Here is a 21,717-nt window from a genome sequence, read left to right on the forward strand (position 1 = left end):
GGTGACTGGTGGAGGGGTTGCTGATATCGGTGAGGCTGGGGGGGGTTGCTGATATCGGTGACTGGGGGGGGTTTGCTGTATGCGGGTAGCATGTGGGGGAGGGGTTGCTGATATCGGTGACTGGGGGGGGGGGGTTTGCTGATTATCGGGGGACTGGGGGGGGGTTGCTGAATATCGGTGACTGGGGAGAGGTTTGCTGATATCGGTGACTGGGGGGGGTTGCTGATATCGGTTGATTGGGGGGGGTTGCTGATATCGGTGGACTGGGGGGGGGTTGCTGATATCCCTGGTGACTTGGGGGGTGGCTGGATATCGGTGGACTCGGGGGGGGGTTGCTGATATCGGTGACTGGGGGGGGGGTTGCTGATATCGGTGCTGGGGGGGGGGGTTGCTGATATCGGTGACTGGGGGGGGTTGCTGCTATCGGTTGACTGGGGGGTTGTGATATCGGTGACTGGGGGTTGCTGATATCGGTGACTGGGGGGGGTTGCTGATATCGGTGACTGGGGGGGGTTGCTGATATCGGTGACTGGGGGGGTTGCTGATATCGGTGACTGGGGGTTGCTGATGATATCGGTGACTGGGGGGGGGTTGCTGATATCGGTGACTGGGGGGGTTGCTGATATCGGTGACTGGGGGGGGGTTGCTGATATCGGTGACGGGGGGGGGGTTGCTGATATCGGTGACTGGGGGGGGGTTTGCTGATATCGGTTTGGACTGGGGGGGTTGCTGATAATCGGTGCCTGGGGGGACGGGTTGCTGATATCGTGTTGGATCTGGGGAGGGGCGATTGCTGATTATTTCGGTTGACTGGTGGGGAGGGGTTGCTGATATCTGGTGACTGGGGGAGGGGTTGCTGATATCGGTTGCACTGGGGGAGGGGTGGCTGATATTCATGGTGACTGGGGGGCGGGGTTGCTGATATCCCGGTGACATGGGGGGGAGCGTGCTGATATCGGTGACTGGGGGGAGGGGGACTTGCTGATATCGGGACTGGGGGGGGGTTGCTGATATCGGTGCTGGGGGAGGGTGTTGCTGATATCGGGACTGGGGGGGGTTGCTGAATCGGTGACTGGGGGAGCTGCTGATGATACGGTGGACTGGGGTGGGGTTGTTGATTATCGGTGACTGGGCGGGTTGCTGATTCGGTGGATCTGGGGGGGTTGCTGATATCGGTGACTGGGGGAGGGGTTGTCTGATATCGGTGACTGGGGGGGGTTGCTGATATCGGTGATTGGGGGGGGTTGCTGATATCGGTGACTGGGGGGGGGGTTGCTGATATCGGTGACTGGGGGGGGGGGTTGCTGATATCGGTGACTGGGGGGGGGTTGCTGATATCGGTGACTGGGGGAGGGGTTGCTGATATCGGTGACTGGGGGGGGTTGCTGATATCGGTGACTGGGGGGGGTTGCTGATATCGGTGACTGGGGTGGGTTGCTGATATCGGTGACTGGGGGGGGGGGGTTGCTGATATCGGTGACTGGGGGGGGGGTTGCTGATATCGGTGACTGGGGGAGGGTTTGCTGATATCGGTGACTGGGGGGGGTGCTGATATCGGTGATTGGGGGGGGTTGCTGATATCGGTGACTGGGGGGGGGTTGCTGATATCGGTGACTGGGGGGGGTTGCTGATATCGGTGACTGGGGGGGGGGGTTGCTGATATCGGTGACTGGTGGGGGCTGCTGATATCGGTGACTGGGGGGGGTTGCTGATATCGGTGACTGGGGGGGGTTGCTGATACTAGCGAGACGGGGGCATCTGAAGGGAGACCCATTGGGAGGATCCGATGCCTATCAGTCTCGGGGTGGGGGTGTGCAGGCGGTTGATGCCAGAGGATGGTTGGGGGAGGGGGGCACTGAAGCCCTAATGCCGGCGATGTTATGGAGGGGTGTGGTGAATGTGATTCACACCGGATTATAATCTGTATATACATGTGTCTATATTGTAAGTGCAGTTACACTACCTATCCTCCAGGGGGGAGTAGCTCTGGGAATGCTCGAGTTGTACGGGGCTTCTCCCTTGGCTCTGCCCAGGACTCCCCCACGGAAGCTGCTGTATAAAGATCAGTACCACATGGTCAGCCCGGCCAGTTCACCGAAAGTTCAATGGCTAATAGGCTGGCTCTGTTGTGAGTATATTAAAACCGCTATTCTAATCCTACAAGCACGTGTCCGTAGAATTGTTGGTTCCAACAAGGGGGAGGCCTTTAATGTCACTTTGAGGTCATGGCACATTTTACAAATGGTACCCCAAGGCGAGATTCTCTCATGCCGCGGCAGAGTGTCCGCGACGGCGTTTTACGACGGCGTCAACAACCCGACCCGTCGACTAATTCTGGCCTGGAAAAGGGGCCAGCACGGGCACGACAAGAAGCGTGGGGGGCGTGGTGTCATACCGGCGTCATTCACGTGACGCCCCGATGATGCGGCACTGCATCGCATAAAATGTGCGCGAGCAACGCAAAGTCCTGAGATCGGCGAGATGGACGCCCTCCGCCGCGCCGCCCCGAGGTTCCGTGACCGTGACCTTGAGACCCCGCTGGACGCGATCGAAGAGAGGAGGGCGATCCTGTGCAGTAAGACGTGGCCACCGGCACCCTGCCAGTACAGTGCAGAGGAATTGGCGTGAGGTGGGCGTTGCGGTGAGCGCGGCGGGGCAAACCCCACGGACGGCCGAGCAGTGCCGCAAGAAGATGCACAAACTGACGAGGGCAGCCAGGGTGAGTACACCGAGACGCGCCCCTGGTACCACCCTACCCCTACCAGCTACACATGTGACAGTAACCCCCTCCCCCAGGAGGGGTGCCAACCCCCCACTTGACCCTCATGGTTGCCCACCCTGAGAGCCGCCGTGGCCTGGTGCCCAGTGCTCCCATGCCATCATATCGGCGGCACCTGCGCTGGATGCTGGTACCACTAACTCTGATCTTTCCTGCCCCCCGCCCCAGAGAAGACCACCCACACCACAGGGAGCGTGCGAGAACTGGAAGGGGGGGTCACCTGTACTGCACCGATTCACAGTACACCAGCAGAGGGCGCTGGACCTTGTTGGCAGTGGCGGGGACAGGGAGATTGCCCCTTGCCAGATCGGAGGCGCACCAGCAAGTGAGAGTCCCCTGCCTGCCTACACCCCCTCCCCATTCCCCCAGTACACCCCCTCACCCCATCCCCCCAGTACACCCCCTCACCCATTCCCCCCAGTACACACCCTCCCCCATCCCCCCAGTACACCCCTCCCCCCATCCCCCCAGTACACCCCCTCTCCCCATTCCCCCAGTACACACCCACACCCCACACCCCTAGTACACCTCCTCTCCCCATCCCCCAGTACACACTCTCCCCATCCCCCAGTACACCCCCTCACCCCATTCCCCCCCCAGTACACACCCTCACCCCATTCCCCCAGTACACACCCTCACCCCATTCCCCCCCAGTACACACCCTCACCCCATTCCCCCCAGTACACATCCTCCCCATCCCTCCAGTACACCCCTCCCCCATTCCCCAGTACACCCCCTCTCCCCATCCCCCAGTACACACCCTCGCCCCACCCCCCCCCCCCCAGTACACACCCTCGCCCCATCCCCCCTAGTACACACCCTCACCCCATTCCTCCCCAGTACACATCCTCCCCATCCCTCCCCCCGTACACACCCTCTCCCCATTCCCCCCCCAGTACACACCCTCGGCCCATTCCCCTGCCTGCCGACACCCCCTCACCCCAGTCCGCGTGTGTAACGATACATGCTGCGTTGTGTGTTGGAGGACCTGCCGCCGATCGTTCTGGATCATCTGCCGCTGCTTGGCCCCAACAAGTGCCACGTCCAGATGCCCCCAGGGACGCACGCCATGGCGGGGAGGGCAGACAGCAAGGACGGCCTTCCTCCGTCACTGTGACACAGGAATCGGACCCACAGAGGACTGAGACCCAGGACAGCGACAGCCCTGAGTGGGGACGATGGACACTGACGCACACGACAGTCAGGACAGTGACACACAGATGGGTGGGGTGACAGAAAGAACACCGGCCCCGGGCTCAACGCAGGAACCCCCAGACTTTGGGTCCGATGGTGACCCAGAGTTGGTGTCACTGCACTCACTCCCCACCCCCATCGCAGAGACTCTCACCTCGGTTGGGCAATTTAGTGATGAGGCTTCTGGGACACTAACTGGTGCGCACCACACAGCCGTACTGGTACAGCAGGTGGAGGTAGGAGCAGCCGAGGGGCCGGACAGCCAGAGGGCAGCCCAGCAACCAGCTGCCGCCCAGACGGTTACCGGGTTCCTGGACTTTCCAGTCCCACCCATAGACCCGATCCAGTTAGAAACCAGTAACTAGACAACGGGATGACGGCCAGCTTCCATCAACTGCAGACACGGGTGGAGGAGTTCATCCGCGTCCAGGAGCAGGGAGTGGTGCCGGTCATGGCTGTCACCCAGGCCGACACCGCACGGACGGCATCCGCAGTGTAGGCAATAGGGGCAACGGTGTCGGCCATGGGTCAGGTTATGCAAGGCATGGGGCTTCATGCGCATACGTCATCCATGGCCCAGGACAGGGCTGCCCTGTGCCAGAGCCAACTGGACATCTTAGCCGCGCTCCGCAGTCTGGCCGAGTCTCAGCAGGCCGTCGCTGAGAGCATCGGTGGCATTGCCCAGGCGATGGCTCAGTCTCAGCAGGCCATCGCTGAGAGCATCGGCGGCATTGCCCAGGCAATGGCTCAGTCTCAGCAGGCCATCGCTGAGAGCATCGGCGGCATTGCCCAGGCAATGGCTCAGTCTCAGCAGACCATCGCTGAGAGCATCGGTGGCATTGCCCAGGCAATGGCTCAGTCTCAGCAGGCCATCGCTGAGAGCATCGGCGGCATTGCCCAGGTGATGGCCCAGTCTCAGCAGGCCATCGCTGGGAGCATCGGCGGCATTGCCCAGATGATGGCTCAGTCTCAGCAGGCCATCGCTGACAGCATTGGTGGCATTGCCCAGGTGATGGCTCAGTCTCAGCAGGCCATCGCTGATGGCATCGGTGGCATTGCCCAGGCAATGGCTCAGTCTCAGCAGGCCATCGCTGAGAGCATCGGCGGCATTGCCCAGGTGATGGCTGAGTCTCAGCAGGCCATCGCTGAGAGCATCGGCGGCATTGCCCAGGCAATGGCTCAGTCTCAGCAGACCATCGCTGAGAGCATCGGTGGCATTGCCCAGGCGATGGCCCAGTCTCAGCAGGCCATCGCTGAGAGCATCGGCGGCATTGCCCAGGCAATGGCTCAGTCTCAGCAGGCCATCGCTGAGAGCATCGGCAGCATTGCCCAGGCAATGGCTCAGTCTCAGCAGGCCATCGCTGAGAGCATCGGTGGCCTCGCCCAGATGCTGGATGACAGTCCCAGACAGGGATGGCCCACTCCCTGAGCTCGGGTGGTGTGGGAGGTGAGGGTGCTGGTTGGTGCTGGTTGGTGAGGTGGGGCGGTACAGTGGTGCCAGTGCCCCTGCTCAGAGAGCCCCTACCACCCCTAATTGGTGAAACGTGCGGCTATTAACGCCTCACATTCTCGCTGGCCAAGCCGGTGGCGTTGTGCAGCCACCCATCCATATCCAGCCCCCATGGGCTGGTTTAGCTCACTGGGATAAATCGCTGGCTTTTAAAGCAGACCAAGCAGGCCAGCAGCACGTATCGATTCCCGTACCAGCCTCCCCGAACAGGCGCCGGAATATGGCGACTAGGGGCTTTTCACAGTAACTTCATTGAAGCCTACTCGTGACAATAAGCGATTTTCATTTCATTTAATTCATGTCGCGTCTGTTGCCCCCCCTCCTCCTCATCTGAAGAGGAGTCCCCTCCCACGGCCTCCCCCTCTGCCCACTCCTTCTCCTCCAGCACATCGCCCCTCTGCTGGGCAATATTGTGGTGGACGCAGCTGAAATCAATGATATGGCCGACCTCCGAATGGTACTGGAGGGCCCCTCCAGAGCGGTCCAGGCACCTGAAACGCATCTTCAACAGGCCGAAGCACCACTCAACAACACCCCTGGTTGCTGCATGGACCTCATTGTATCGGGTCTCCGCATTGGTCTGTGGCCTCCATATAGGCATCATCAGCCATGACCGCAATGGGTAATCCATGTCACCCAGCAACCAGCCCCGCAGGCAGGGGGTGGGGGGGCGTTCCTCGAACATGGCGGGGAAGAACGATTGTGCCAGGATAACCGCATTATGCACACTGCCCGGGTACTGTGCGCAGACATGCATTATCTTCATGCGGTGGTCACAGACCACCTGAATGTTCATGGAGTAGGACCCCTTCCTGTTCATGAAGACATCCCTGTTCTCCACTGGTGGCCGCACGGTGACGTGCACCCTAACAATCGCCCCGTGTACCATGGGTATCCTAGCAACGGCAGTGAAACCCGCTGCATCGGTATTCTGGTGGGCACAGCCCACTGGGAATTGTATGCAGCGATCCGCGATGTCATACAGGGCATCAGTCACTGCACGGAGGCACCTGTGCACCGATGGCTGGGAGATGCTGGAGTGGTCCCCACTCGAAGACTGGAACGACGCTGTCGCACAGACGTTAAGGGCCACCGTTACCTTGACGGCCACTGGGAGAGCATGCCCTCCCCTCGTCCCACGCGGTGCCAGGTGTGCCATCAGGTGGCAGATATGTGCGACCGTTTCCCGACTCATCCTGAGTCTCCTCCTGCCTGCCCTGTCCAGTAGGTCCTCGAAGGATATGCGGCGCCGGTAGACACGTGGCCTCAGTGGGCGCCTCTGGCGCCTTGGCACACCACCACCTGCTCCCCCTGCTCCTCATCCACATCGGTATCATCATCCTGTGCATCCCTCTCGTTGTTCTGGTCGTCATCTGCCTCGGCCTCCTCCTGCGCCCGTCGGGCAGGCGGTCCTGTAGCCTGAGCGGGTGCCACCTGGCCTGCTGCAGCCCGTCCCTCTGCTGCAGCCGCTGCTGCCGCAGCCGCTCTGGGCCGCATGCGCCAACGCTGCCACAGGGCCACATGCAGGGCAGCGGCTCCCACCACGGCAGCCAAGATTGCTAGCTGGCGCCCAAACATTATGATCTGCAGGGGATGAGGGTTATACAACATGTTTAATGATGGCGCATGGCCCCCTCTATAGCCATTTGCCCCGGGCTACATGTCTGCCCTGGTTTGCTGATTGCGCCACTGCCATGCCCTCCGTGCTCCACCCAGTACTGCCAGTCCCCCCTGATAGCACCATCGTTGGATGGCTATGCCCTCACTGGGGGCTGCCATGGGTGCGGACCCACCCCTTCCCGCCGATGGATGCCGGCTGCTGGAAGATCTGCCCCTGGGGGGTGCCGCACCCATGGGCAAGGCCCGAGGCCGTGCGGGCAGGCAGCGCCCGGGGCCAGTGCCCATCAGCCTGGCCGTCGTACTGGCGGCAGTGGCTCTGGCAACGTCCTGCCCTGGCATGGCGGCTGGCATGTCGTCCCAACGCCACCCCCCCTCCCGAATATGGAAGACCCGCCCCAGCAACATAGAGGCCCAGCCCTCCCCCACCCCCCCGAACATGAAGGCCCCGCCCTTGCCCCGTGCGTGTCCGTCCCGAGAGCGACTGGCTGACGATTTTATTTGCAGGTGTGAACGGCGGCAGCGTGACCTGGGATCATGCCGTCGGGACTTCAGCCCATCCGGGCCGCAGAATCCACGGGACACCGGAGAATCACAGGACTTGCCCCCATTCACGGGGCTGTTCACGCCAGGTGGGAGAATGGCGGAACGGCGTTGGACCGGCGGCGCGTAAGAAATCGGCGCGATCGCCGATTCTCTGAGCCGGCGTGGTCTGAGAGAATCCCGCTCCCAATCTCTGTGAAGCCAGTGACTTTAGGCCCCGCCTCTCTCAGTGCCAGTGCAAATCACACCCCCCCCTCCATGAAAATGACCAAGTGCCGGAAGATGGTGAGCAGATTGTGTCAGAGGAGCCACCACGATTCGCACTGATTTTCTCACCCAAAATTATACTTAGCCATGTTTTTGGGAGAATTCTGCCCTTTGTACCCATCCACTGTTACCCCCAACATCCGGTAGGCCCAAGTTCAGCCAAGCCTCACTTTGGCTGACAAGTCGTGCTTGCAGTTGCTTCCATCTCTCAGTGCAGGTTGCGACAGCAGCTACTCACAAATGTGAAAACCTGATTGAACTATTGTGGTTCTTCAGAAGCAGCCCAACTATAGTATGCCATACTTTCTATGTTACTACATGGAGGAAGGCATATCATCAGGTAACAAAACCTGATAGGCCGACATTGGCCAAAAATCCATCAACTTTTATTCCAGGTATTGTTGCCCTGGCACTGGCTCTGGAGATTATTTTCCAGTGTTTGGAGCAGTAGAGAGCCAGATTCAGAGTTTTGCCATCTGTTGAGGACACGTGCTGCTAGAATGCACCATAGGGCTGGCTGAGCAAATAACAGAATCAATCTGCTGCAGTCACAAGCCTGTACAACAGGCTTCTATTGCCCCCTTTTCTGACTGTCACATTTCTTACTCCTTTGCCTTTTTGTCTTGGCAAAGACTGTTAATGGGTTGAAATGTCTTTCGAACCTTTATAAAAGCTTTCAGAACTTCTCTCTTCCCATTATGATTCTCCCCTTTAATTGTCTTTGTCATTTTGAATTTCACATACTCAAGACACTCGGGGCAACAGGACATCTCTCCTGGCCCCCACCACGTCTATGAGCCTCCCCAGGTCTGCTTGCCCGAATCTTGGGGTCAGCCTCCTCGGCGCCATTGTTACGCGCTGACTGGGGTTGGCTGAGCAAGTGCTGCTCGACCATGTTAGCGGGGGACTGGCGAGCGCGGTGCCATCCAATTGGCTGGCAAGCCTTCATTTGCGGTGAGAAGCCCATGGGGCCTTATTAAGTGGTCGAATTAACATTGAATAGCGTGGCCAGCGTCACTGGGCCGAGGCTCGGGGAGCTCGCGGCAATTCCCGTTCGCTATCACACTTAGAAATCTTTCCGGAGAATCCTTAGTGATTGTTTAGGAGAATTTCACCCAGAGTGTCTAAACAGCAGTAAGAAGTGTTTTTGATATGTTAATGAACCCAGAGGAACTTTAATAATAATTTACATAAGGCAATGAAAGAAGTCATTTTGAAGTGGGTTGTTTCAGTTCAAAGAGGGACATTTACTAATAATATTTATCAAGGAGAAATGATTTCACTTTAGATTTGAACAAAAGTTTTGTTAAACTGGTTTGTATGTCCACGGATATTGAATTCACATCCAGGCCAATGCGTCTTATTGACTTATGCACCACAGCAGTTATTGGACGAACCAAATGTACATTACATGAATTTCTTTTAGGAGTTGTGAATGGCAGAATTCCATTGAAATATTTTGTTGAAGAAAGATAGAAATTGGTTGGTATGGAATCAAAACAGAATGAGTACATTTTGTAAAAAAAAAAGCACATCTTCAACTTTCAAAGTCTTAAAAGCGAATCAATAAGAGACAGTTTAGACAAAGTAGGCAGCGGCCGCACAAATTCATTTCGCTTTCTTTTGTATTGGAGGATTGGATGGGTTCAACTTCCAACTGTGTTCTTTTTAATCAATGTCTTTATGAACAGGGCTGGTTTAATGGGGGCTGGTTTAGCACAGGGCTAAATCGCTGGCTTTGACAGCAGCCCAAGGCAGGCCAGCAGCACGGTTCAATTCCCGGACCAGCCTCCCCGAACAGGCGCCAGAATGTGGCGACTAGGGGCTTTTCACAGTAACTTCATTTGAAGCCTACTTGTGACAATAAGCGATTTTCATTTTTCAGATTCTGAAATACAACTAACTAAATTCATGCCGATAACAAGAGTTTCAAATAAGGCCCCAATCTAATATCCAATTCAGTACATGGAGTGGCTGTCTACATTCACTGTCACTCCTCACAGTATATTTTTACTCACATAAAATTCACGCAGCCTGTTCCTGCAGGTGGAGCGATCCAGATAAAGCTGAGATTTGTCTGTGGAAGGTGACTTACATGAGATGCTACAACACTGCACATGAACTGGGATCCGAAAGGCTGATCTGACATGAATCCTGCAACAATACAAAGAAGAGCATCAGACACTGGAAGCCAATAGTAAGGCTCATTTGCATAATTGGTCTTTTGTGTGGTTGCTCTTTGGAACAGATTTGTGACTGCTGGAAGTCCTACACAAAGATCAACTTCAGTCGCAATAACCAGGTTGGGTTAAGAGACCATGGGACCACTCCATCACATATGTCTTTCATCTGAAATGAAGTCAACAGTTGGCAAAGTGTGACATTTATTACTTGAGGGGTTGATACAGACTGGTTCCAGGTGATTTTTGTACCATTGCATTAACCTCTCGATTTAATGTTTAGTCTGGCAGTGTCGATCAGGAAGGTAATTACATTTGTTAACACAGGAAAACTGACCCTAGTAATGTACAAGACGGTCTTTTGAAGCCAAGATGGAGGAGAAGGTACTGCGTGCAGTCTGGACTACACCTGCTTGATCCTAAGTAATGTCAAAAAACTGGTTAAAACATTCAACTGAGCTCAGCACTGACAACTCTCCAGTGACGAAGAGAGATGGACCGAAAATGGCGCTATTTAACGCTACTTGTCCAATGCTTCGTGTGGCACCTCACTCCGACACTTCAATCTGCCTGCCTCTGATACCAATCTCCAACAGAAAAGTTCTTGATGCAGATCTGTTGTCTCAATGCAGCCAAAAAATGTTTCCGTGCTCAACAGCATGCCACCATATGCTTTGGTGTCATTGTTGTTTGTGAATGAAGTGCAGCGCGAGGCTTCATGTTCCAAGAAAGTGTCTTAAGTAACACATTTTCAAATGAGCTGACTGACTTCTACAGTATGTCACCCATATGCTTAAGTGTTTCTGTGGATAATATATGCAGTGTAGTACGGGACGTTGAATCAGACAGTGTTTCTCGATATATCTACATGAAAACAAGAACTACAACAGGTGTGTAATCTGAAGAGTGAATTCTTTCCCTCACTCCCTCGCTATCACTCACACACTCACACACACTTGCAGATTTTCCTCCACCGCATGTCAGTTGCAGCCCACAGCCTTCTCGCATCACAAACCACATTCCATTCAAAAGAAAATAACGGTGGAGAAAGAGGCAAAACAAAAGTTCAGGGAGAAGAAACAGAAGGGAAGAGATAGAAACAGGAAAGTGCAGCAACACGAAGTTTGGAGGAATGTCTTTGTGCACAGTCTGTTGTGTGGCGTGGCTTGCCGTAGTTATGTACCTTCTGAGTCAGTGATCTCTGATGTAATTCCATTCTGAGTAAAAGATGTTCTAACTGGACAGGAAGATCTCAGAATGGAACCCTGGCTCAAAAGACCGTAACTTGTACTTTAAAAAAAAACACGGAGGAACAAAGTCACAGGACAGCTAATTCGTTTTAACAACAAGAAAAAAAACTTAATAAACATTAAAAAATTGGATTACGCCTTTACCCCCCTTACCTTAACAATTACACACAGGTTTTAGGATTAACATGGATTACAAAGTACATCTTAATCTATAATGGTCTCATTAACACAAAGTCCCTTTTAAGCACACAGGATGACTGTGGGTAGATACAATCTCCACCCTGAACCCTAAACGAATGTTTGTGGCTGTCTCCTCAGAAACCTCCCCCCCCCCTCCCCCGATGGTCTGATGACTGATGGTCATTCTGCTCTTTGCTCATTTGGTAAACTCAACTCTTCAGCTATCTGCTGTACAGAAGCAGCTTATGCTGGATCGACTTGATTTTGGGATGATCGCTTTGTCAATTTTTACCGCTACCTCAAAAGCTCCCCCGATTCTGCCACCCCCCCCCCCACCCCCCCCCCCCCCACCCCCCCCCCCCCCCCCACCCCCCCCACCACCACCCCCCATGGGGCAGCGGCAAAACTTGACAAAGCAATCATCCCAAAATCAAGTCGATCCAGCACAAATGTGTACAGGGTGATCTTCGAGTGGGGAAACAAATCTGAAGGCATGGAAAGTAGGTCAGTCGAGTGACTAATGTCATAGCACGCCCAGACTACCTTTCCAATAGCTAAAAAACTACAAAAGCCAGATGTAGTAACAGGAGTCAAATAATAGAAGGCAAATTTTACGATATTAAAGCAGCCAAATCATTGCCAGGTTTGGGAGATGGAGACCCATTCAGCATGTGAACATTGTTACCAAAGGCCAACAGAAGCCATTTGGCATCGTTGAACCCGTATAAAGCAACTGCCAACTCGTCTGTACATGGTGAAAGTGAACAACCGGATATATTGTTGCAACTGCAATGCGTGCATACGGGCAACTGGGGAAGCTGCTTCTGTACAGCAGATAGCTGAAGAGTTGAGTTTACTAAGTGAACAAAGAACAGAATAACCATCAGTCCCAGAGGTCAACTATTCCCCAACAAATGCACTCGATCAGCAGCAACAACATTCCCATGAGAGGCAAAGTCACCCCAGCCACCAGCAGACATCAGTTGAACAACATGTACCATTAGAAGACCTGAATGCTTTACAGATGTGGCTGCGATCTACCAGCCACTCTGTGCCTGAAACGCAGTGCGCCGTGGTGCAACGTGGTCGGTAAACCGCCCGAGATCCCGCTCCTGGGATCTACCCGGCTAGCCACGCCTCCAGAGATCTAACACAATCTCGTCAGTCGTCACGATGTGAAGCCCTCCCATTGTGGGCGGGATACTTTTTAGAAAATCTGCATATTAGAGTGAGACAGCTAGTCTCTAATGTGCATTACCGAGGTCTAACCAAGGTGTGGATCTATCCGCTTCCCCTGGAGGCCTTGAATGAGTACCGTTCAGTACTGCTCTCTACAAATAGGGACCAGACAAGGAGATCTCCCAGGGGATCAGAGACCCCCAGGTGCTTGTCCTCTTGGCAGGGTGGTACCCTGGCACTTCTGGTGCCACCTGGGCACCTTGGCAATGCCAGCCTGGCAGTGCCAATTGCGCCCTATGTGTGCAATGCATGTGTAGAGACAGAAGAAAATAAGAGAGATTAGGATGAAATATTTTCAGTTTGCTTGTGATGATTTTATTTATAAATGGTGTGTGTTGGTAACTTGCAACTATAGTGCATGCAATGTGTTTTTTCCTCTTTTTATGAAAAGGGGATGAATGTTTGAAAGAATGAGTTCGTGAATGGCCTGTTATGTACTGTAGCTTTGCCAAAGCCATGTGACCAGTCATGTGATCTCTGGGTCACTGTCCGTGTGGAGTTTACACATTCTCCCCATGTTTGCGTGGGTTTCACCCCCACAACCCAAAGATGTACAGGGTAGGTGGATTGAACACACTAAATTGCCCCTTAATTGGAAAAAATGAATTGGGTACTCTAAATTCATATTTAAAATGTTTTTAAAAAAAGAAACTTAGTACTGGTTTGTTACTGTAAAAATGTTTTTAAAAGTTTGTAAGATCAAAGCAAAATACTACGGATGTGGAAATCTGAAACAAAAACAAAGAATTCTGGAAAAACTCAACCCGTCTGGCAGCATCTGTAGGGAGAGAAAACAGAATTAACGTTTCAAGTCCGTTTGACTTTTCTTAAGAACTAAAGAGCGGGAAACGTGTGCTGGATTATACACTGTGTAAGAGGGGACGTAACAGCTGGAACAGTGATTAATGGGAGCTGGGAGAGATTGCAACAAAGATGTTGCAAAACTTAAGAACAAGTGTCAAATGGCCTGGTGGGGGAGGCGGAGGGAGGGTTTTTGCATAAGAACAAAACTCTTTGGCCTCTAAAAAGATGTTAAGATGAAGGAGAACAGTCACAGTCTAAAGATATTGAACTCAGTGTTGACTACCGAGGACTGTAAGGTGCCTAAACGGAAGATGAGATGCTGCTCCTCCAGTTTACTTTGGGCTTCACTACCTTTTGTAAGAGGTTGACTACTTTTTGTAAGAGGTTTTTGCCACTTTTGCCTTTTGTTCATTTGCAGTGCCCCTGAAACTGGATCCCATTGAAGGTTTGTTTCTTTGAGAAGAAAGAGGTTTGAGTTCATGTGACTTCCCAACGCTATTCACCATCAACTCCAGTTATTACGTTCACTTTATTGGAATATTAAGGCCAACAAACCCATTTACAATGGGTAAGAAAAACACTACAGTATTGATTTTTATTCTTCTTCTATAACTATGGCGGACAGTTTCCAGGAACTTATTTCGGATGAGACACTTACCAAAGTCTGCCTTCTCAGGTGGATTATGAAAAGTCCCACGGCACTATTTGAAGAACGAGGGAACTTTGGTGTTTTGACTTAAAGCTATCCCTCAACCAACGTTTGTAAAATTACAGATTACCCTGACATTATCTCACTGCTATTTATAGGAATTTGCAGTATGCTCTTACTTTACAAACATACGAGCAAGGAGTGGGAGTAGGCCATTCAGCCCCTTGAGGCTGCTCCACTATTCAATAAGATCATAGCTAATCTGGTAGGAACCTCAAATCTGCTCTCTGCTTACTCCTGGTAATTTATCGCCCCTTGCTTACCAAGAATCTATCCGCCTCTGCCTTAAAAATATTCAAAGACTCTGCTTGCACAACCTTATCAGGAAGACAACTTGAAAGGTTCATGATGCTCTGAGTGAAACACTTTTGCCTCATCTCTGTTTTAATTGGGTGACCCCTTATTTTTAAACAGTGACCCCCTAGTTCTAGATTCTCCCACAAGGGGAAACATCCTCTCCACATCTGCCCTGTCAAGACCCCCTCGGGATCTTGTATCTTTTAATCAAACCTTCTTCTAAACTCCAGCAGATACAAGCCTAGCCTATCCAAACTTTCCTCATGAGCCAACTCACCCATTCCTGGTATTAATCTGGTAAACTCCCTGAACTGCTTCCAAAGCATATACATCTTTCCTAAAATAAGGTGAGCAATACTATAGCCAGTACTCTGTGATCTCGCCAGTGCCCTGTGCAGCTGAAGCATAACCTCCCTACATTTACATTAAATCCCCCTTACAATAAATTATAAAATAAATTTCAGTAGATTTTCTAATTACTTGCTGTACTTGCTTACCAGCCTTTTGTAATTAATGCATTAGGACTCTCAGATCCCTCGGCACCTCAGAGCTCTTACAATCTCTCACCATCTAGATAATAAGCTTCTTTTTCATTCTTTCTGCCCAAATGGACAATTTCACATTTTCCCAGGTTATACTCCATTTGCTAGATCTTTGCCCACTCAAATAACCTATCTATATCTTTTGTAGCCCCCTTAAGTACTCTTCACAACATACTTTCCTACCTATAGTTGAGTCATCAGCAAATGTAGCAACTATTTCAGCCATCCCTTCATCCAAGTCATTAAATTGTGAGCAGTTATGGTCTCGGCACTGATCCCTGTGTCTACCTGAAAAAGACCCCTAATGTCTACTCTCTGCTTCCTGTTAACCAACCATTCTTCTGTCCATGTCAATGTTACCGCTCGATACCACAAGCTTTTATTTTCCACAATAATCTTTGATGTGACACTTTATCAAAAATCATTACAACAATGTCTACACTTCAAAAGTGGTGAATTGGGTGCCAAGTGCTTTGGGACGTCCTAAGGATATGAAAAGCACAGCAGAAATGCTGGTTCATTGTCTTTCTCATTGCTGCTTATTAATATAGGATAGAAATCTCACATTAATACGATTAACATCTAGTGTCCTGCATGCCAGAGCAATAGCAAGTCTTGCACAGGCCATCTTAACTCAAACTAATATTCCAATTCAAATGTTTGACTTCCTATGGTTGAATAAGGAGATTCGAGCAGCAAGTGGAAAAGGTGTGAAAGTGGAGATCCAACGTAAAAGGTCTCTGTCTCCGTTAGCAACATGAGGTTGGGCAGAAAATCCAGTCTTTGATATCCTGGTAGTTCCCACTCTGTATTCTGCTTATGCAACATGCAAAAACAAATATCAGAGAATAACAATTCCTGTCATCATTTGGTTTACACGGGATGTTGGAACTGGCAAGAACTAGACTCAGGAGACATGTAATGGATAATTCCAGTTGATAAGCATTTTGTGGTAATTAAATAACATTTGTATTTTGTGGTGTTGCAGTTCATAAGTACACTATAAATCATATCAATGTGCAGTTAAAAATAAGTGGAGGAAACATGCTTTACTAGAATTGGTTCTGACTTAACTTCAGCGACACCAGCACGCATGAGAGAGCCCTAAAAATGCAACCTGTGGAAATTCTCCGTTATTTATCTCATGCGCTGGCACAGTGATAACATATGCAGAACACTTCCCTATCCTTGTTGTAACCCCTAATTGGAATTTTAGAGTTTAATTACCAAGTTAACAAACTAAACATTTTTATCACTGCGTGCATAAACAATAAACATTTCAAAACTTTTGCTTCCCTATCTAAACAAGTTCTCTTTTAAAAATGCTTTGTCACGCCTCCACAATCAACAAAGATAGATTTGCCTGAACCTTGTGTTATAACAGGACTGGCTCTAAACTACTGATGTACCCTGAACTGTGGGAAAGAGCTGAAATACTCTGTAAATAATTAAACATATGGAATTTATCACTGGGGAGATCCTGTCAGCACTTGGGGAAGCACAACCATCATAAGATTTATCTGCTTGTGTGACTTTAACAGATTTAATATTATAGTTTATACAAATATGCAATTTCTAATAACTACCCCCTGTATATACCTTCCCATTACAAAGATCAGAAGAGAATTGGATTGTTCAGTATAAAACCAAGAGCAACAATCCGATTTAAACACACAATCTTCTCTACAATACAGGTGCAGATTACTTGCCTACTTATTAAAAACAAATTGTTTTTCCAATATTTTGCATTCCTCTCCTGAAGGTGGGAACTCATTTTACGATACATTCTTTTGGGCAGTGGTTGCCTCTGGTACTTCTGAAAGTAACCCTGGGTGAGATTCTTCAATAATGGGGCTATGTCCCCAGTCCTATGAAAAAACACGCGTGAATCACTCTGGACTTAACTGAAGTATGTCCAGGGTGATTCTGCGATTTGCAGGGGGCTTGCAGGGCCCCGGAGTGCTCCTCGCAGCTCGGGCTGCCGATACGCGGTCCTGCACTTCCAGTTGGGGGTCCGCGCATAGGCAAGACGCTGGCCTGTGTCGGCTGCCCCACTCAACATGGCCGACCCACTCCGCGGACCATCACCAAGAAGATAGGGCCCCCCCCCCAAGATCACGCGCACCCACAGATCGGTGGCCCCCAATCGGAACCCTGGCCGTCCTGGCCCCCCCCCCCCCCCCCCCCCCCCCCCCCCCCCCGCCCCGGTGACTGAGTCCGCAGCCGCCATGCCTATTGCCCGCCGGGTGGAAACCATGAGAGAACCATGCTGGCGGAAACTCGGCCAGCTGCAATTGGAAAATCGCCGTAGGGCCTCTTTCAATGGCCCCCAACCGGCGCCGCATTGACCGCGTGCGCCCGATTGGTGGCGACCCTCCGGGGACCGATCTCAGGTCTGACGCCCATTCTCCGTCCCCGCGCCGAGTGCGACTCCGCCGTGGATGCCGGAGAATCCCGTCCCCTATTTCAGATTTGAGCCGAAGAGTGCAGAGAAGCTGTTTGTCACATGTCACATCACATAAGGTACCTAATTATATCCGGGTTTGGATAAGTTCAATAGACATTGTTCTGGAGATGGTGGTGGTGGTGGTGCAGTACAGGTAGTTCAGGAAGTCTGGGTTGCTGTGGCAACATGCATTTTGGCATGCATATGGCAGTCTAGAATTATGGATAGTGATGGTAGAGGATTCAACTTTCTGTCCATCACATGGCTGATCAGGACTCGCCCCCGCTCTTACCCACTGCCATTGTGAGTGTTGGAAAGGTTTTCCAGTTAAAACTCAACCTGTTTGGCCACGTTATGAATGCACATTCCTTGGCCTGCAAGTCCCGGGGTGGGACTCAAACATGGATCTTCTGGCTCAGACGCTACTCCCTGTGGCAGATGGCCTACTCTCTGGAGAGGTAACCCTTCTTAATTTTACCCCAACTTGAGGACACCAAGCCCAATTATAACACACCCCCCCCCCATGTTATGATCAGCAAATGTCAGGAAGTGGATGTTCAAACATTTTGGGAGCTTTTGTCATGACACCCCAGGTTAGTCCGCGGCCAATTTCAGCCCCACTTGACCCGGAATCGCAACACAAGTGAAATTAGATGTTATTTAAAAATATCTGAGGACCTTGGCTGAGCCCAATTAACTGCAGTCACCCGGTTTGTAACTTAAATAACCTTTTATTATGTACACTATTATGATTAAACCGATAGAAAATATGCAACTGACTATCTAGTGCTCATTTCCTAACCCTTCCCCCCTTTCTAACTACACACACTCTCTATACACACACACACACAAAACACAAGAGGGGAAAGCGTGGTTGAGTGATAAATAAATTAATAAAAAATAATAGGATAAAGGATCTTTGATGTACTGGGATGACTTTTAGTTTGTGACTTTCTGAGGTTCCGTTTTCGTTTCAGTACTTCTTCTTTCTAGGCTTGAGACGTTCCTCTGGCAAGATTGCCTGCTTCCTCTGTAGATTCAAGTTTACAGCCAGGCATCACTGGTTTTAGAACAATAAGGTAGTTATTTACTTCAGCAGCGAGAGCGAGAGAGGGGGGGGGGGGGGGGGAGGAGAGAGACTGTTCCTTTCACTCCCATGGTCTAATCACTTCTACCCAGCTCCCTCAGAAAGCATCACACAGGAACCAATCACTGGCTGTTGTCAGGCAAAACACTGTTTCTGACCACCCCACAGGTTGTCAGCCAGTCAATCAAACCAACTTTCTCCAAAATTGGCTTCAAAGATTCACTCGGCGCCAACGGGTCTGTTTCTCATCTCCAAAATACAAAACCTAGGAACACAATGTCCTAACGAGCAAGCTGCTTCAGCTTGAGTCCTCTGCTTAAAGGCACGTTCCAAATATGGTTCCACGGACCAAAAATAATAAAAGCAAATGGAAACAAAGGAAATAAACAGGAAGGACTCTTATACTTTCAAAATGGCACTCGTGATGATGTGTCCGTCGACTGACACCTCCAGGTGGTGCTGCAATTTTCAACGTGGGAGATGGGGAGGAACCTGTATGTCTCCAATTAACGGCCCATTAAGCTTGTTGAAGAGCTTGCTGATGGAATGAGAGGGCCAGAAGGAAGTTTTCAAAGTGACAAATGTAAAAGGTGAACAGTCTGAGACATGTTAGTGCACATCTGTTTTTCGCCTGCCTCCCAAAGGTTTATTGCATTTTTATAAAAGTTAATACCTTGTTTCTGATGGTATTCATCTGGAAATCAGACATCTAAAGTCCAGAAATGTACGTATCGATTAAATGTGTTGTATGTAGTGCTGGTCCGGCTTTATACAAATGTTTCCAACACTGTGGTTAGCACTGTTGCTTCACAGCACCAGGGTCCCAGGTTCGATTCCCTCTTGGGTCACTGTCTGTGCGGAGTCTGCACGTTCTCCCCGTGTCTGCGTGGGTTTCCTCCGGGTGCTCCGGTTTCCTCCCACAGTCCAAAGACGTGCAGGTTAGGTGGATTGGCCATGCTAAAATTGTCCCTTAGTGACCAAAAAGGTTAGGTGGGGTTACTGGGTTATGGGGATAGGGTGCAGGTGTGGGCTTAGGTAGGGTGTCCTTTCCAAGGGCCGGAGCAGACTCGATGGGCCCAATGGCCTCCTTCTGCACTGTAAATGCTATGATTCTACAGAGCTGAAGTAATATCCTTGGTTGTCATCTAAACAGTTAAGCCACCTGAGAGGTACAACATTAACATTATTGCAGGTCAGGTTCCGTAGCTTGGGTTCTGACAATAAGCTAAATTAAGTCATTACGCTCCTCTATGTTGGCAAAATAAACAAGTAAAGACAAGATTAACAACTGTTTCATGAAGCAGAAAACATCTCTTTCTCCATTTCCTATCCCACAGCCTGCATCAGCACTGGTCCCAAAAAAATTATCGGCACTTGATGCACAAACAGTAATATTTTAAAACTCTACAGAAAAGGAGAGGAAAATAAATTGTAATTCTCAGAGCTCCGAAAGGATGGAAAGTACGGCTTGAATTATTGAACGTGCTTGGGCTAGAGGCAATTTACCTTCGGATTTGCTGCAGTAATTGACCATTGGCATTAAAGCCGGTTGTAAGCATCTCTGTTATGCTGCCCTAATCTCTCCCAGAACAACCATCCCAGTGTGTAGCTGCTGCGTATGATAAGTGTGCACAGATCCTCTTATCAATGGAATGCAGATTCAAAACAAGAACTGACTGGACCCATGCTGAAAATTATTCAAAACGTTAGTGCGAACAGGCACATTTGTAGAAAGATGAATTTACAGAGGAATGAGAGAAAGGGTTTGAGAGGACTGTGGTGCAGTGGTTAGCACTGCTGCCTCACGGCGCCAAGGACTTGGATTCGATCCTGGCCCCGGGCTACAGTCCGTGCGGAGTTTACGCATTCTCCCCGTGTCTGGGTGGGTCTCACCCCCGCAACCTAAAGATGTTCAGGGTAGGTGGATTGGCAATGCTAAATTGTCCCTTAATTAGAATTTTTAAAATTTTTTTAAAGGGTTTGCAGCCAAAAGGTGCGAATCGCTAAACAACCTTGCTTGGCATTTCAGTTGCATTCATTCCTTCTCTCATACCCACCCTGGTTCTTGCTCTATTTAGAAAATCGTTCACAAAGTCAGTTATCTTACGAGAAGGAATACAGGCGAAATAATCAGATGTTAAAGATGAGACTGTACTACATAATTATCTGGAACGGAAAAGGGAACAGATCTCTTACTGACAGGGTGCATGACTTGTAAGTAACAGTCAGGTCACACTGATTGCAAGATCCATACCAGACTCCCTGGCTTTTCTTGTGACAGACTCCCAAAACATTACAGAAAGGATTTTGCTGAATATCTCACGTTTCATTTGCCTGCATATATTGGCCGGAATTCTCCCGTCATTGTGATTCATTTTTCCTGCCGCCAGTGTACGTCCGCCCACAGGTTTCCCGGTGGGGTGGGATGGGTACAATGGGAAATCAGTGGCGGGAAGATAGAATCCCGCCTCCGTGAAAGCGCGCGGAAGAGAAATCCGCGGCTGGTTTATTTTGATTTCTAAACACTTTCATTGTTGGGAAAAGTTCAGAAGGCTGCTGCCTCAATGTTGTCATCAATTCAGACGTGTTGAATTTCCAGGACAGTGCACTCTGCCAATGTTTTAGAGAATAAGCTCCCATTGTAGAAAATATTCTCTATAATTAAAATCTGATCTTCTGCAACATTACCAAGATACCAAAGAGAAAGGCAAACCACAGCAGTTGAATTTATACAGCACCTTTCGCAAGTTTGCCCACACATACTTCAAGTCTTTATCTTCGAGGCTGAATTAGATTTTTGATAGAGAAGGGAGTCAACGGTTACGGGGAGCAGACAGCTGAGACCACAACGAGAACATAGGGCCATAAGATATAGGAGTAGAATTTGTCCCATCGCGTCTGCTCTCCATTTGTTTATGGCTGATATGATCCTCATCCCCATTCTCCTGCCTTCTCCCCATAACCCCTGATCTCCATATTAATGAAGAAATCTCCTTATTAATCAAGAACACCAGATTTGTGTTTGAGGTGCTGTTACCTACAGGGCTACAGACCAAGAGCTGGATGGTGAAAT

At 50.5% G+C, this 21,717-nt stretch overlaps 1 protein-coding gene across 1 annotated transcript in view; it reads right to left on the reverse strand.

The window, feature by feature from the left end:
• LOC119973445 (reelin-like) overlaps positions 1–21,717 on the reverse strand; it is a 415,628-nt gene that overhangs the window by 317,572 nt on the left and 76,339 nt on the right. Inside the window, 1 exon segment of the mRNA XM_038811578.1 lies at positions 9,929–10,064. Coding sequence (XP_038667506.1) covers positions 9,929–10,064 — 136 coding nt within the window.

Source organism: Scyliorhinus canicula, chromosome 11, assembly GCF_902713615.1.
Source record: "Scyliorhinus canicula chromosome 11, sScyCan1.1, whole genome shotgun sequence".
Classification (NCBI taxonomy): Eukaryota; Metazoa; Chordata; class Chondrichthyes; order Carcharhiniformes; family Scyliorhinidae; genus Scyliorhinus; species Scyliorhinus canicula.